Here is a 14,312-nt window from a genome sequence, read left to right as displayed (position 1 = left end):
TTGGAAGTAAGTTCTGGAGGTGGGGTCTAGTTATGAGCATGGTATTTAAAATTCTTTTTCTTTCATTATATCAATAAAAAGTACATGTTAGGACCTGAACTATCTGATTGTCAATACACATAAAAATTATGGAAGAGCTATTGTCTGGTGGGACTCAATGATTAAAGAGCAAAAATTGGTAGATATTTTACTAAGATGTATTTTACTGACAAATTCACACACACACACACACACACACACAGCAAGGAGCAAGGATAGTCCATTCAGGGATGGTATTCACTTACCTTCCCTACCGGTTCACAAATGTGAGCATGCACACGTGCCACATCCACACATGTGCTCAGCATTCTGCACATGCTCTTTGGCTAAAAAAAAAGTGGCTAAATGGGATGCCATAGATCAGGGGCGGGTGAACTGGGTCAGCCACTATTTCCGCTACCAGTTCGGGCAACAGTCTGAACCACAGAATACCACCTCTAGGTCCATTGATTCTTTTGTTCCTCCTACTCCAAGCAAACTGGTAGGCAGTTCAGCATGTAACCAAGGAGGCGGCTTCAACAAGTTTATCTTCAACAAGTGTTGTGAAAAGAGGGGAAACAGTACCAGCCTATATTATTTATGGAAAGTAGGATGACCCAGTGAGTGATGTAGTTTCTTTTAAAATCCTATTGTCACAAAAGAAAGCATAGGTTTATTTTATCATTGCCCTACTTCTGAATTTAATTCCTGTTGCCCAACTTCATTTCCTTGTACAGTTTTCAGAAATATCATAATTAAGCAAGTCCATTTAGACTTCTCCCAGATATATTTAACCATACTTATCAGGTATAATTATTTGCTTGCTATGTATGCTGTTTTGGAGAAAATATATTCACAGTATCACTGTTATCAAAAGAGCATTTGACTGGAACACTACAGTATTTAGTTAACCAAAAATAGAACCTTTGAAACTAAAACTTTCATTCTACAGTGCATTCCAGTCCTTATGTCTAAAAGTGTATTCAGTAACATGTGCAGTAAAAATTCATTCCCATATGGCTGAATTTAAAAGAAATATTCAGCAGTTGATTGCTTAAATAATATATTTAAAATATATATAATTAGTTTTCAGCCTTGAGGAAGATCTACACTCTAGTCCTCAGATCACTTTTGGCCAAGTCAGAGTTTGATCATTTTAATGACATTTGTGTTTTTGATTTGTAGACTTTGAGGACCACATTGTTTATGTATTAACATAGCCTCAGAAATAATTAGTCTGAAATATGCATGAATAAATTATGGGAAATGATCTAGCCAAACTTAAGTAGTACTATGACTCATCAATTCAATAGAACTATACCAATGCTTAGTAATTAAATTAAATTATATTCACTTCCTTGAAGCATTCAAATTATCTGAGTTGGGGAAAAACACAGGATCTCCTATTCATTGTAAAAAAAAAAAAGGTTATTGGTTTGGCAGATGAATGTTAACACTGGTGATGTCATAGTAAACACATGGCATAAAGAGGCAGAAATAGAACTTGCAGACTGTCTCTACAATAGGCAGCTCCCTCAGCTTAGCCCTCAAATAGGCTGACTCTATCTGTAGTAGAGATGTTTATATATAATTCTATCTCTTCAAAATTGTCTTTGGAGTACCAGTATTTTGATTTTACATGGTTCCCATCTTAGACATTACACAAAAATTAATCATTTTTATTGCTTCCAGGTGGTGTAACTTGTTGTTCAGATGGAACAAGCAACAGAGACAGTCTAAGGTTTGATGAAGAAATCAGTTATGTTGGACCATTCTGTGGCAGAGCCAGAGTACACACAGACTTCACTCCCAGTCCTTACGATTCAGACTCTCTAAAAATCAAGGCAAGATTTCTTCATTCTATGTCATATGTTAATGACTTTGTGCTTTAAGTTTTTATAGATCTATTTACTAATTCTGTTATAGTTTCTTTGCTAGTATCTGTTCACAGATGATTCCAAAGACACTGCTATATAATATTACTTCACTTTACTACCGCTGTGAAAGCTTTTCCATACAGTATTAACAAAAACAAGATGATGCTTATATTTGTGACATCATCAAAGGAAAGTGTGATTAGGAGTTTCACTCCTGAGTAGGAGTAACAAAGTAATAATTTTAACCTGGGGGAAAAAGACTTCTGCCTAAATTGCATTCCGCCCTCCCCCTAAGCTTATCAGTGATATGAAACTGGCTGAAGGGAAAACTCACAGGCATTCCAAAAGTGTAATAATTAAATGCAAGTGTTTTTAAGTATGGAATAAATTCATGTCTTGGATCAAGTCAAAACCAACATAATGTGCTAACTCAACTACTTTGGTCTGCATTGAAAATCATTTTTAATTGTATATGGAGATGGCAATTCTCTTTTTCTGCTTAGTCTTCCACCAATCTCTTTTCTCACCTATCTAGGGTTGTACAAATTATTTTGATCTTGAAGCAGCCACTCAGATGTTTCCATCTTGAATCAAAGTGTGTATTTCTAAAGTTTCGCTTCTAAGTTGATCCAACATTTTATAAACCTGAGTTTTTCCAGTGTTTCAGCTATTTCAAACATTGCAATTGGACTACTGTTTTTGTGACTTTTCCCCCAAATTAATCTAACCCTCATAGTAACATTCTAATTATATATCTATTGGCTTGATCTGAATTGGATGATGTAGGAGTGAAAAGGGGATATCAAAGGGAGTGGGGGAAGATTAGTATTCATACTTGAATGCCTGCCCGTGGTAAGTTACTGCTGGTTTGTAGTTGTTCAATTCTTTTGCACTGGGAAAGTTAAAGTTGATGTGGGTGAGTAGGCTGTATAGTATGCACTTTATTTTGCAGGCAGTTAATTCAACTGTGTGCACTATTGTGAGTTGCGCATTGTATTACTAATGTTGACTATGGAAAATGCAAAGCTTATAATAGTTCATTGGGTGTTTTTTTTTAACTGCAGCCCTTCCGCTGCATAAAAATTATAGCATCCTGTAGAGGTTAAGCTTCCTGGTGCTTTTAAAATGGAGGGTCTATGTTCGTTTCAGTTAATTTATTAATTTCTATTGAATTATGAATTTTGTAGTCATCCATGCTCTTGTGCTTTAATTATGTTGAACTTTCAGGATACAGTTTAACATGAAAAAAAATCTATCATATCTAGCTAGCATCTATCTATCTATCTATCTATCTATCTATCTATCTATCTATCTATCTATCTATCTATCTATCCATCCATCCATCCATCCATCCATCCATCCATCCATCCATCTATCCTATTTCTTAACTGCCTATCTCCCTGTTGGCTTGGTTAAGTTGTTGGCAGATCTACTTAAAAATAGAAAATATACATTAAGTATTGAGTTGCATGTTCATATTCCTTTAAAGTAATACTTCTTTCAAAGGAAAAAGCTCAGCCATATTAAGCAACAATCATCTGTTATTTCGTTACATTATTCTTTGTTTTCTATTTTCCTCTTGGTCTTCTTATAGAAAGGAGATATAATTGACATCATCTGTAAAACCCCAATGGGCATGTGGACTGGACTGCTAAACAACAAGGTCGGAAACTTCAAATTTATTTATGTAGATCTGATTAAGGAGGAGGAATCTGCACCCAGAAAGATAAAACCTCGCAAGAACAGTAAAAGGATCAAGCCTAATTCTCTTCAGGAATTCTTGGAGCAAATCCATCTCCAGGTTAGCTAAAATTGGAAATGTGTGCACTTGAGCTATTCTTCACTTTTAGTTTTGTTTTCCAGGTTTAAATTGCTGCCTACGTCCATGGCTTGCTTTAGACTAATACAGCATTTCTCACCTTTTGGAATTACTTTGTTTCAAATTAAATTGGAATTCATGGATTTTATTCAGTTTGATTGTTCTGTAAATAACAAAGTAGCATTACCTGGTTTCTACATATTAATTTTCCCCAAAATTCTTGATTCTACCAAATAAGAATCTATCCCTTATTTATATCTGCTTATCATCTTTGCATCCTTCACCAATTCGCAATCTTTTATCATAATCAAACCAATCATGTTTTTCAGTTATCCATTTTCCATATGAATACATAGTTAGTTTTAAATGTAAATACATGAAATCTGGGTGAGATGGTCCGTCACCATGGGTTCAGATATCTGCAATATAGCAATAGCACTTAGCAATAGCACTTAGACTTATATGCCAGTGATACCTAACTTGATATTCAATTTCAACTGCTGGTGATCCAAATGATGCTGTTGCTGCCCTGTTACGGTGCTTGGAGGCTATGGAAGCCTGGATAGAGGACAACAGGCTTTGACTGAACACTGGCAAGACCAAATGGCTTTGGGCGCATGGGATCCCAACATCTGGGACTTTGTTTTCTTTGATTGTATAGGTAGCACTACTCCAGATATATCCAGTCTGCAACTTGGGGGTTCTCCTGGATTCACAACTCTGGCCTAAAGAGCAGGTTGCAATTGTGGCTAGGAGAGCTTTTGAAAAATTTAGGTTGTGCACAAGTTTCAGCCTTTTCTGCATCGTGAGTCTCTGTGCTCAGTCATTCAGGTTCTAGTCATCTCACAGTTGGCTTATGTAATGCGCTCTACATGGGACCACCCAGCATTTAGGAGCTACAGCTGGGGTAGTATCTGCTGGCACAGACAGTTCTAGAGGCCCAAACAATTGCCCATGTAATACCATTGCTCTGCAAGCTGCATTAATTACTAGTCTGCTTCCAAATGCAATGCAAGGTGTTGGTAATCATCTTTGAAGTCCATAGCATGGATCCAGGCTATTTGAGAGACAGCTCATCCCACTGGGATTGGCTAATTTCATCCTTGTCAGAAGGATGAAATTGTCAGAAAAGGCATGTTGTGGGACCTGTCAGCCTAATTATTTTGGTTAGTAGGGTCCAGGAGAAGGGCCTTTTCTGCCATTGTACCTGCCCTCTGGAACATCTTGCCCCCAGTGTGAGGTTGATCCCAGCCCTCCTGACCTTTCATAAGGGCCTAAAGACCTGGGTCTGCCAGTTAGCTTGAGGCCCAAGCATCAGAATGGAGGTGGTTGATCGAATAATAATATAGCCCCCATCCTCCCATAGTGTTTGTGAGATATATATGTGCCCTTAATCCCAAAATCCAGCCTGAAGATGGCGATTCGGGAAAAGACCCGAATACAACAAGACCAGCATATCTACACCCGTGAAAATCTATGAATATATATATATATATATATATATATATATATATATATATATATATATATATATATATATATATATATATAAATAAATAAATAAATAAATAAACAATGATAATAAAGCTTATCTTATATATTATTAGAGAGGGTGGGAAGAAGTGGGATCTGTTGTTTATAATCTTTCTGTGTCTGTCTGTCTGTCTGTCTGTCTGTCTGCATGCATTTGTGTTTGTGTGTTGTGTATGCAACTATTACCAATCTCTGCATTTCTGCTTCATATAATACATAATCTAGATAATATGAATTTCTATATCTTGATAAATATTTTAATTCTGTCATTCATAACTATACCTATACCTTCAATTTCTTGCATGACTTCATTATTTCCAATCTAGAAAAGCATCTTCATTCTAATATATCCATTTTTTCTCATTTTTACAATCAGTTTACATTTTTATTTTTTTTCCTTCATTCCATTTGATAATTCACATTCTTTACCATATATTCTCTTATATTCTATATCTAATTTTCCATATGTTGTAGTCAACAATAAATGGCCCAATAGATATTTACCTTTACAGTCAATTAAAGCTTTCACATAACTCTTTTAAATAACATATAGAAGGTATAGAGTAAGTTACTAGCCTTATCATAATTGTGTTATTTATACTCGGGACAGTACTGATGGGTTTTGACACATTTTCACTGATATGTCACAACTTCAATGAATTTTATTTCAAGGATGATCATGTTTTGTATTCAAATTAGGATGTACTCTTTTAGTTTGTTCAGTGATTGAAATTATGAGGCACTTAATTAATGGTAGTTATGACCAGTCCTCAAACTTATGGCCATTGCTGTACTCCTGTGGTAACATTACCAAAATTCATGTACTTGGCAACAGCCCACCTGCATTTACAACTGCAGCATGTGTTTCAACTCCCCCCCCCACATATACACACACCTGTCTCCCTCACTTCTCTCTGCCCTTTTGGCCATCTTACACTTGCTGAAAGCAAATGTCAATCTTTATTACAATTTAAATTTTAAATGTTTTCCCTCTAGGACTATTTATCAACCCTTTTGTTAAATGGTTATCAGACATTAGAAGATTTGAAAGATCTACATGAAAAGCATTTAATTGAACTCAACATCAAAGATCCAGAAGACAGGAGGAGGCTACTTTCAGCTGTTGAGAATCTGCAGGACTCTGAAAGTATGTGCTACATTTCTGTAAAAAAAAATGGTGCAAGTTGGATATGCTACACAGTTGTGGATGTGCTTCAGAAGGCTTTAATATATTGCCATTTTTAAGAGTGAAAAAACAAAATATTTTTAAAATATGTAAATGGCAGTGTAAATCACTTAAATAATGTAAAGAATATTTAAATATCACTATAAAGATCAAATCCATTTGTCACTAGCATCAATTACAAATTTCTTCTTTATTTTAATTGAGCTATTCTGTGACTTGCTAAAGTTATCTTGATGAAAGAATAGCTTCCTATAATTCATTAGAAATGGTGAAGGAATATGTATTTCTCAACAATACTATGAAGTATCATATTGAGAGTGTACACTCCCAGAGTTACCCTGATTGCCCATCATAAGCACGGGATGCACTGCTGATGTAAATGGCACATTTGCTCCAATATTTTTATTAAGAAAACCATACAGATACACATATTCAGGACAATGTCAATGTGCTATTGAAGATAAGTCACAGGATGGAAGATATTCGATGTGCTGCTAGGGAAGTACGGAAGATAAGTATGTGTAATATAGGTGTTTATAAAATAGCTGAATTAAAACTGAAAGGACATTCAGTTGCTGATTACCCAAAGACAATAGGAAAGTTTGATGCAATAAAATATGTACATAATCATTTATAGTGTGAGCTAAGGCAGCTTTAATTTTATCAAAACAGAAATGTCAAAATGAATATTTATACTTTGAGAATCAACAAATTGAAATGGGCTGGAATATGCCACTTAACAGCAGAGAACCATCAAATTGTCTACTTTGTAAAGAAAATCATCAACCAATTATTAACAGAATAGTGCAAAGATAGTGCTCATATGCAACACCAACAATATTTGCATGATCTTGGGTTTAGATGGGCATTTCTTTCTAGTTTAAAAACATATTTTTTCATGCATAAATGAGCATAAAATGCTTAATTTTTTTCAAATAAAAGTTTTAGATTTTATGTAGATTTCAGCCATATATGGAGAACTGCCATTGTTGAGGTCTGAAAATTTGGCCTATGTAACACCTTGCTCCATAAGCTACACTGACTCACAGTCTGATTCAAAGTGCAATTCAAGATGGTGGTAATCACCTTTAAAGCTCTTCACGGCATAGGTCCAGGCTACTTGAAGGATCATCTCATCCCACTAGGATTGGCCTGTCCCACCTGTGCTGGCAGAGGAGGAATACTGCAGGCCCCAGCAGCCCGATTATTCTGGGCATATAATGCTTACAGTTTTGCAAATAAAACTTTAAGATTTTATGTAGATTTCAGCCACACATGGAATGAGAGCTGCCAAATATACATAGAAGTAATAACCAATGTTAACTTCCTAGGCTCCAAAATTTACAGGGATAATATATATGGGCATGAAATAAAGTGATGACTGCTGCTTGAGAGAAAGACATTAGTTTGGTATAATTCTCCATGAATTTCAAGATTGAAAAGTCAGTTTGTTTTGTTGGTGTTTATTTCTAAACTTCCTGGAGCTAGAATTTTGATGGTTATTGTTTCATGAGGAGATTGTAGTTTTAAAGCCCTGGGGCAAATCTTGCATCAGAGATATGTATGTTTTATGTTATTTTGCTGACATTGTACATGTAGCAGGAGACATGTATTCAGATTTTAAAAAATGAAGTTCTCAATGGCATAGTGGCCTTCCAGATTGCTGTAGAATAGTAGTTTTTCTACTTTATAAATTAGTAATGGAATCTGCCATTTTATAAATAAATAAACAAGGTAATGGAGATGACTAGAAAAGAAAAGTATGTGAAAATGCATAATAGGTTGTTTACTAAATTATTTGTAATGAAAGAAAGGCAAGGCAATGTATTCCTGGGGTTAACATTTAGCAGAATAACTAATTCTGCATGACCTTTGCAAAATCGCAGCACTGAAGTCAAATCAAGTGGAAAATTGGGTGAAATCCTGAACATCTTTGGTGTAACTAAAGATTGCATTTGAAATCAACTTTCCAAGGTCAATATTTATAATTCTGGCTGCTAAAAATGATGGTTCTAATTAAAATTGATTATGTGTACTGCTTAGGAATCAGAAGCATAATTTCATAACAGGGCTAGTTATCAGTTAGAAAAAATACTGAAATACTCAAAATTAAACTTAACCTTCCCTCAATATATAAATGATCTCCTATAAAACTGGATAGGACAGTGTTCTCAAAAATGTTGAGGCTTCTGTTTGTTTTGCTTGAAAAAGAATCTGCAATAGACATATGGTCTAATTATGACATGGATTTTCTCTGTGTACAAATGTTTAGACTCTTAGATTTCAGTCATTTCACTGCAGAGATAATAAATTCATATAATCAATCACTTTAATGCTGATTATACCGAAAATAAATGACAAAAATTAATAGAAATAAATATTTGTAATGTTAAAATACAGGTTCTTCCATAGGAAGTAATACTATATTTATAAAGCTTTTAAAGCTAAAACATTAACATAAAATGTGGTTCTAAACTGATACATTAGCATAAATGTGTCTCCAGGCTTCAACTGGAATTCATTTTAAAGTGTCTAAGTGAACCCAACCAGGGAAGCATATTTTTGCACATTCTAGTGATTCAGTCAAGCAGAGCTTCTGATATCCATGACAATGTTCTTTGCACATGTCCTACTGAAATTCATGGCACTTCAATAATAAAGTTTATTAACTAATTCTATGTAAAACCTTTCACCTTCTGCAGGAAAATGGTTTATCTACGACATTATGCATGCTTCATGAAATGCATACTGTCATCATTTTTATATTGTCCATAATTGTAAGTTTGCATACTAAACAATGCCAAAACAAGTGAATCACCTTATAATATATGGCATATATATCACATCTGCAATCACAAGATTATATCATAGACCTATTTAGATAAGCTGTAAGGGAGCCTGAGTTTTTAGAGCTTCATTGAGTCTGGAAAGGCTGCAGCGATTATACTTACATATAAGAAAATTGCACATTTAAGGAGAAAAATAAGTTTCAAGGGTAAACCAAGGGTAAAAAATGCATATAATGAATATTTATAATAAAGGTGTGTCAGAATGTATGTATCAGCTTTATATTGCTTCAATATCCTCATCCTAATCCTACAGACTAAAGTAGTGCAGAATATACATGTCAAAATGATGCATATCATAGGCTCTGTGAGTGCTATCTTATATAACTCTGACCAAAAGTCATTTATCTTTTATGAAGCTGTTTTACTTTAGGGAAATTACATGACATCTACAAGTTGATAAGATAGTATATTCTGCTGATTCAGTGACAATTAGTAGTGATTTTTTTTAAAAAAAAGAAAACCTATTTCTATATCCTGCGTCTTTAACTAATATTTTACAGATTAAAACTGACATTTGTCATTTGTGGTAAAATGCTTTAAATCAAAATACACGTTCAGTTAGGAAGCCATATGAGAAGATTAATGTGTCACATCTTTGAGAAATGCAGTCTTGCGGTAGAAAAGTCCACACTGTAGCCTGAGAGCACAATTGATTCACAGAGAATTGGATCATATTGGCCAACTGGTTGTTACAGTGATTCCCAGTGACAGTGATAGTCACTTCTCTCAACCCAATTCACCATCAGGCTCTGTGACAAGCAGGCTAAAAAATAGAACTCTTTGTCACATTGTGCATTGATAGCTTTCTTATAAGAACAAAAGTATTGGGGAACAAGCAGAAGGTGCAACCATGCTGGACAACCTTTGGAAGCAAAAAAAAGTCTCACTCTAGATAGTACCATTATACTTTGCTCTGAATATTGTTATCTCTAGCCTTTCTTTTTTGGGGAGGGATGTTCCTCCATTTAGTAGAGGAATTCTTTTCAAAAGTGGTAAATATACCTTTGAACTAAATATTTAGGGATAAACTTTAATTGCATGATATGGTAGTTTTATACTACTTTTTAAACATTTACCTAAGGTAAACTTTAAAGTTATTGGTGAGCTTTACGTTCTAGGATTCTTGATCAGAGGTTCTCCCAGCAATGTTTGAAAATTCCATATAACTGAGACATTGATCTTCAAATCTGTCTCTTTTTTTTATGTAATTTTTTTAAATTTTATTTTGATGTAAGTAATCCATTTTCCATTAAACAGTGTGTCTGGGTATAAATGTTTTGTGGCAACAATTAAAATTTGCAATCATATTCATTATTTAATCTATCCTTAGCTTAATTTCCAATACCTTAAATGTCTGATACTATAACAATCCTCATCATGATTTATTTAACTGTATTCATTATATTAACTATTAATACATTTTCTATATTTTACACGTCTTGCATTCCAGGCTTTACAACAAGGTGGCCCTTTAACTTTATTTTTTCATTCATGAATTAAAATGCAATATTCATTATTTAGATAATTTTAAATAATTATACTGCAAAATTATTTTAGTATTTAAATAATTACTATTTAATAATATAATGGCTGCATTAACATTTATAAAATAATACAAATTATGTTATGTTTAATAAATGTGCTTCAATAATAACAACAACAACAACAACAACAACAACAACCCTACTTGGAACAGCTTACATCCTCTGACTTTACCTTAGCAGTTCCTAGGTCCTTGGTTAGGACTCGAGCTGTTGAGCTACCCGCCAGCTCCAAAGGCTGTGAATCTCACCAAAGATTAACAACAACAACAACATCATCATCATCATCATCATCATCATCATCATCATCATCATCATTATTTTTTAAAAAAACAGTTCCCATGTCCTTGGTTAGGACTCAAGCTGTTGAGCTCCCAACCAGCCCCAAAAGCTGTGAATCTCACCAAAGATTAACATAATAATAATAATAATAATAACAACAACAACAACAACTCTGAATTTTCCAGGGTGATTGACTTTCACCTCTTCTCTTCATCATCGCAATGATCCCACTATCAGTAATCTTTAAAAAAAAATGCAATTAGGCTACCAAATAGCCAAGAAGCTGAAAAAAATTCTCATTTATTATATATGGATGATTTTGAAACTCTATGGAAAGTCAGAAATAGAAATCCAATCACTGACAAACACAGTCCGAGTATTCAGCACCAATATTTCAATGCAGTTTGGCATGGAAAAAATGCGCCACTGTATCCATAAAAAGGGGCAAAATCACTGCATGTGAGGGAATTAAAATGCCCAATGGCCAACTAATTAATGCAATGAAATGAAGCCTACAAATATTTAGGCATTCTGCAGTTGGATAACATCAAGCATGGAGAGTAAAAACTATTGTCAGGGAGAGTACACCAACAGAGCTAGGAAAATTTTGAAATCTAAATTGAATGGTGGAAATACATTCAAGGCCATAAATACCTGGGCAATACCAGTTTATAAGATACACAGCTGGTATAGTTAACTGGACACAAGCTGATTTGGACATTTAGACTGAAAAACCAGGGAAACTAATGACAATGCACAGTTACATCCACGTAGTGATACTGATAGACTATACCTGCCCCGAAAATCAGGTGGCAGAGGATTATTACAAGTGAATCAAATAGTTGAAGAAGAAAAACATGCACTGGCTGATTATTTAAAAGAAAGTCAAGAACATCTATTCATCAAAGTAAAGAACAAAAATCTATTGAAGGTCCAACAGACGAAACCAGAATAGAGAAAAGATGTGATAAAATGAAGAATGGAGAGTTGGCAGAACAAAGTATGACCAATTTCTGGGAAAAATAAAAGATAAAGTGGACAATGAAAAAACTTGGTTATCGTTAACAGCAGATACATTAAAGAAAGAAACAGAGTCACTAATCCTGGCTGCACAAGAACAAGCTATCCGCACAAATGCCATTAAGGCCAAAATTGAAAAATCCTCTGCCAAATGCAGACTTTGCAAAGAAGCTGATGAAACTGTTGATCACATACTCAGCTGCTGTAAAAAAATCACGCAGACTGATTATAAATTGTGGCACAATTCAGTAGCACAAATGATCCATTGGAATTTGTGCAAAAATTATAATATTAAAACAGCAACAAACTGGTGGGAACATAAGCCTGAAAAAGTCACCAAAAATCAGATGGTCAAGATCTTGTGGGATTTTCGCATACAAATACTGGTGCATAATACACCAGACATCACACTGGTTGAGAAAAATAAGGTTACAATCATAGACATTGCAATACCAGGTGATAGCAGGGTTGACGAGAAGGAATATGAAAAAATCACGAAATACCAGGACTTAAAAATCAAAAATTTTCTCCCTCCCCAGACTCCAGAGGCTTCCCTAGATCTTGGGGAGGGCAAAACCAGCCTTCCACTCCCCCCAGAAGCCATCCGGAGGCAAAAAATGCAGTCCCAGATTTTCCATATGAGCCCTGTACTTACCTGGCATTGCATGGAGATTCCTGGGAAGGCAAGGATAGCGTAGGTGGGCCAGCAAAAATCAGCTGGCCAGCACACTCATGCATGCTGGAGCTGAGTAGGGCAATCCTCACGTACCCACAGATATGGCTCCACATGCCACCTGTGGCACGCATGCCATAGGTTCGCCATTACGGATATAGATCATTCCCACATGCAATTACAATTTGTAAAAGAAAACATACTGGTAGATGTATTTTTATCATGTGTATGTTGCTTTATAAACACATGACTTTTAAAAAGTGCCCTTTGCTTAATTTTTTTAAAAAAGCTTTATGAATCAAGTTGGCTTGAAAAATGAATATTAGCAATATGTTTCATGACTGATATCAGCTCCTCTTTGTTCTAACTGTGATTCAATAAGAAATTTTCATTTCACAAGTGGAAGAACTTTGTATACTACTTTATGCTTTTTCTCAAGTCTTGTTGAAGTAATTTTTAATCTTTGGCTGATTAGTTGTTTTTTATTTTTTAGATGAGCAAGACCAGGAAACAGAACCAATGCCACAGATGTTAAAACCTAACCTCAGCCCTAACAAACTACAGTTAAATGACTGTCCAAGAGATTCTGGTTGCTATATCTCACCAGAAATGTCAGACAATAGTAAAGAAGATCTGGATGCAGAAAATCTGTCTGACATCATCCAGAAAATTTCTATCGCTGAATCAGATTGAAACTTGATTACATTTCCAGCTTATTATTACTTATTTGAAAGTTTCAAGAAATGCACTGAAATGATTTGTTTGTACAAGTATACAATAATCATAGTATACATTATTAATTTTGAGATTATTTCATTTTACCTTTTTATCAGATTTTGCAAACAAATAATATAAATGTCCTGTATTATTATTTGCAACTTTCTTAAAATATATTAATTGGATTTTATACAGAATTCATATAAAATTATATTTCTACAATATGAGTAACATTATTTTACAATTGTTTATATAAAAATTTAAATATTTAAATATTGTAAAAATGTATATAATTACTATCTAATTTGAAAAAAAACTATATAGCCATCCTTTTAATGTAATGCTATATTTCTATATGGTACTTTTTCCAAATACAATTAACATGTAACAAGCTATTTTTTTCATAGAAATATTGCTATGCCTATTTTAATTAATCCACTGTGAAGAATGATGTATAATCAGTTAAAACAGTTTATATTGCTTTAAGGTAAATGAATATATATCTATATAAATTACATTATTTATGACATTTAATTCTGGATCCTGATACTTTGTCCATATGTTTATTTTTCCCCATATATTTTTCATTATTTTTCATTTTTCATACAATGTAGATGATTAATTATTAGCAGCAAGTAATTTTCTTTTCTCAATTTTTTTCAATGTGTGTGATATACAAATAGACATTTAGATATATATATTTATTATCAAGAATTTTTTGAAAAAGTTTGTATTATTGTCCATTTCTCTGTAATGTCATATCAGCTTTATTTTATAATGATATATAAATATTCTCC

General features: G+C 33.9%; 1 protein-coding gene across 1 annotated transcript in view; it reads left to right on the top strand.

The window, feature by feature from the left end:
- Nucleotides 1-13,649, top strand: part of SAMSN1 (SAM domain, SH3 domain and nuclear localization signals 1) — a 41,913-nt gene extending 28,264 nt beyond the window's left edge. Inside the window, exons 5-8 of the mRNA XM_032220069.1 lie at nt 1,711-1,862; nt 3,490-3,696; nt 6,244-6,394; nt 13,292-13,649. Of these exons, the coding sequence (XP_032075960.1) occupies nt 1,711-1,862; nt 3,490-3,696; nt 6,244-6,394; nt 13,292-13,491 (710 nt within the window). The 3' untranslated portion in view covers nt 13,492-13,649. The remainder of the gene's footprint in view (nt 1-1,710; nt 1,863-3,489; nt 3,697-6,243; nt 6,395-13,291) is intronic.
- The last annotated feature ends 663 nt before the right edge of the window (nt 13,650-14,312 follow it).

This window comes from Thamnophis elegans, chromosome 6 (assembly GCF_009769535.1).
Source record: "Thamnophis elegans isolate rThaEle1 chromosome 6, rThaEle1.pri, whole genome shotgun sequence".
Taxonomy (NCBI): Eukaryota; Metazoa; Chordata; class Lepidosauria; order Squamata; family Colubridae; genus Thamnophis; species Thamnophis elegans.
This window is presented reverse-complemented; position numbering and strand designations above follow the sequence as displayed.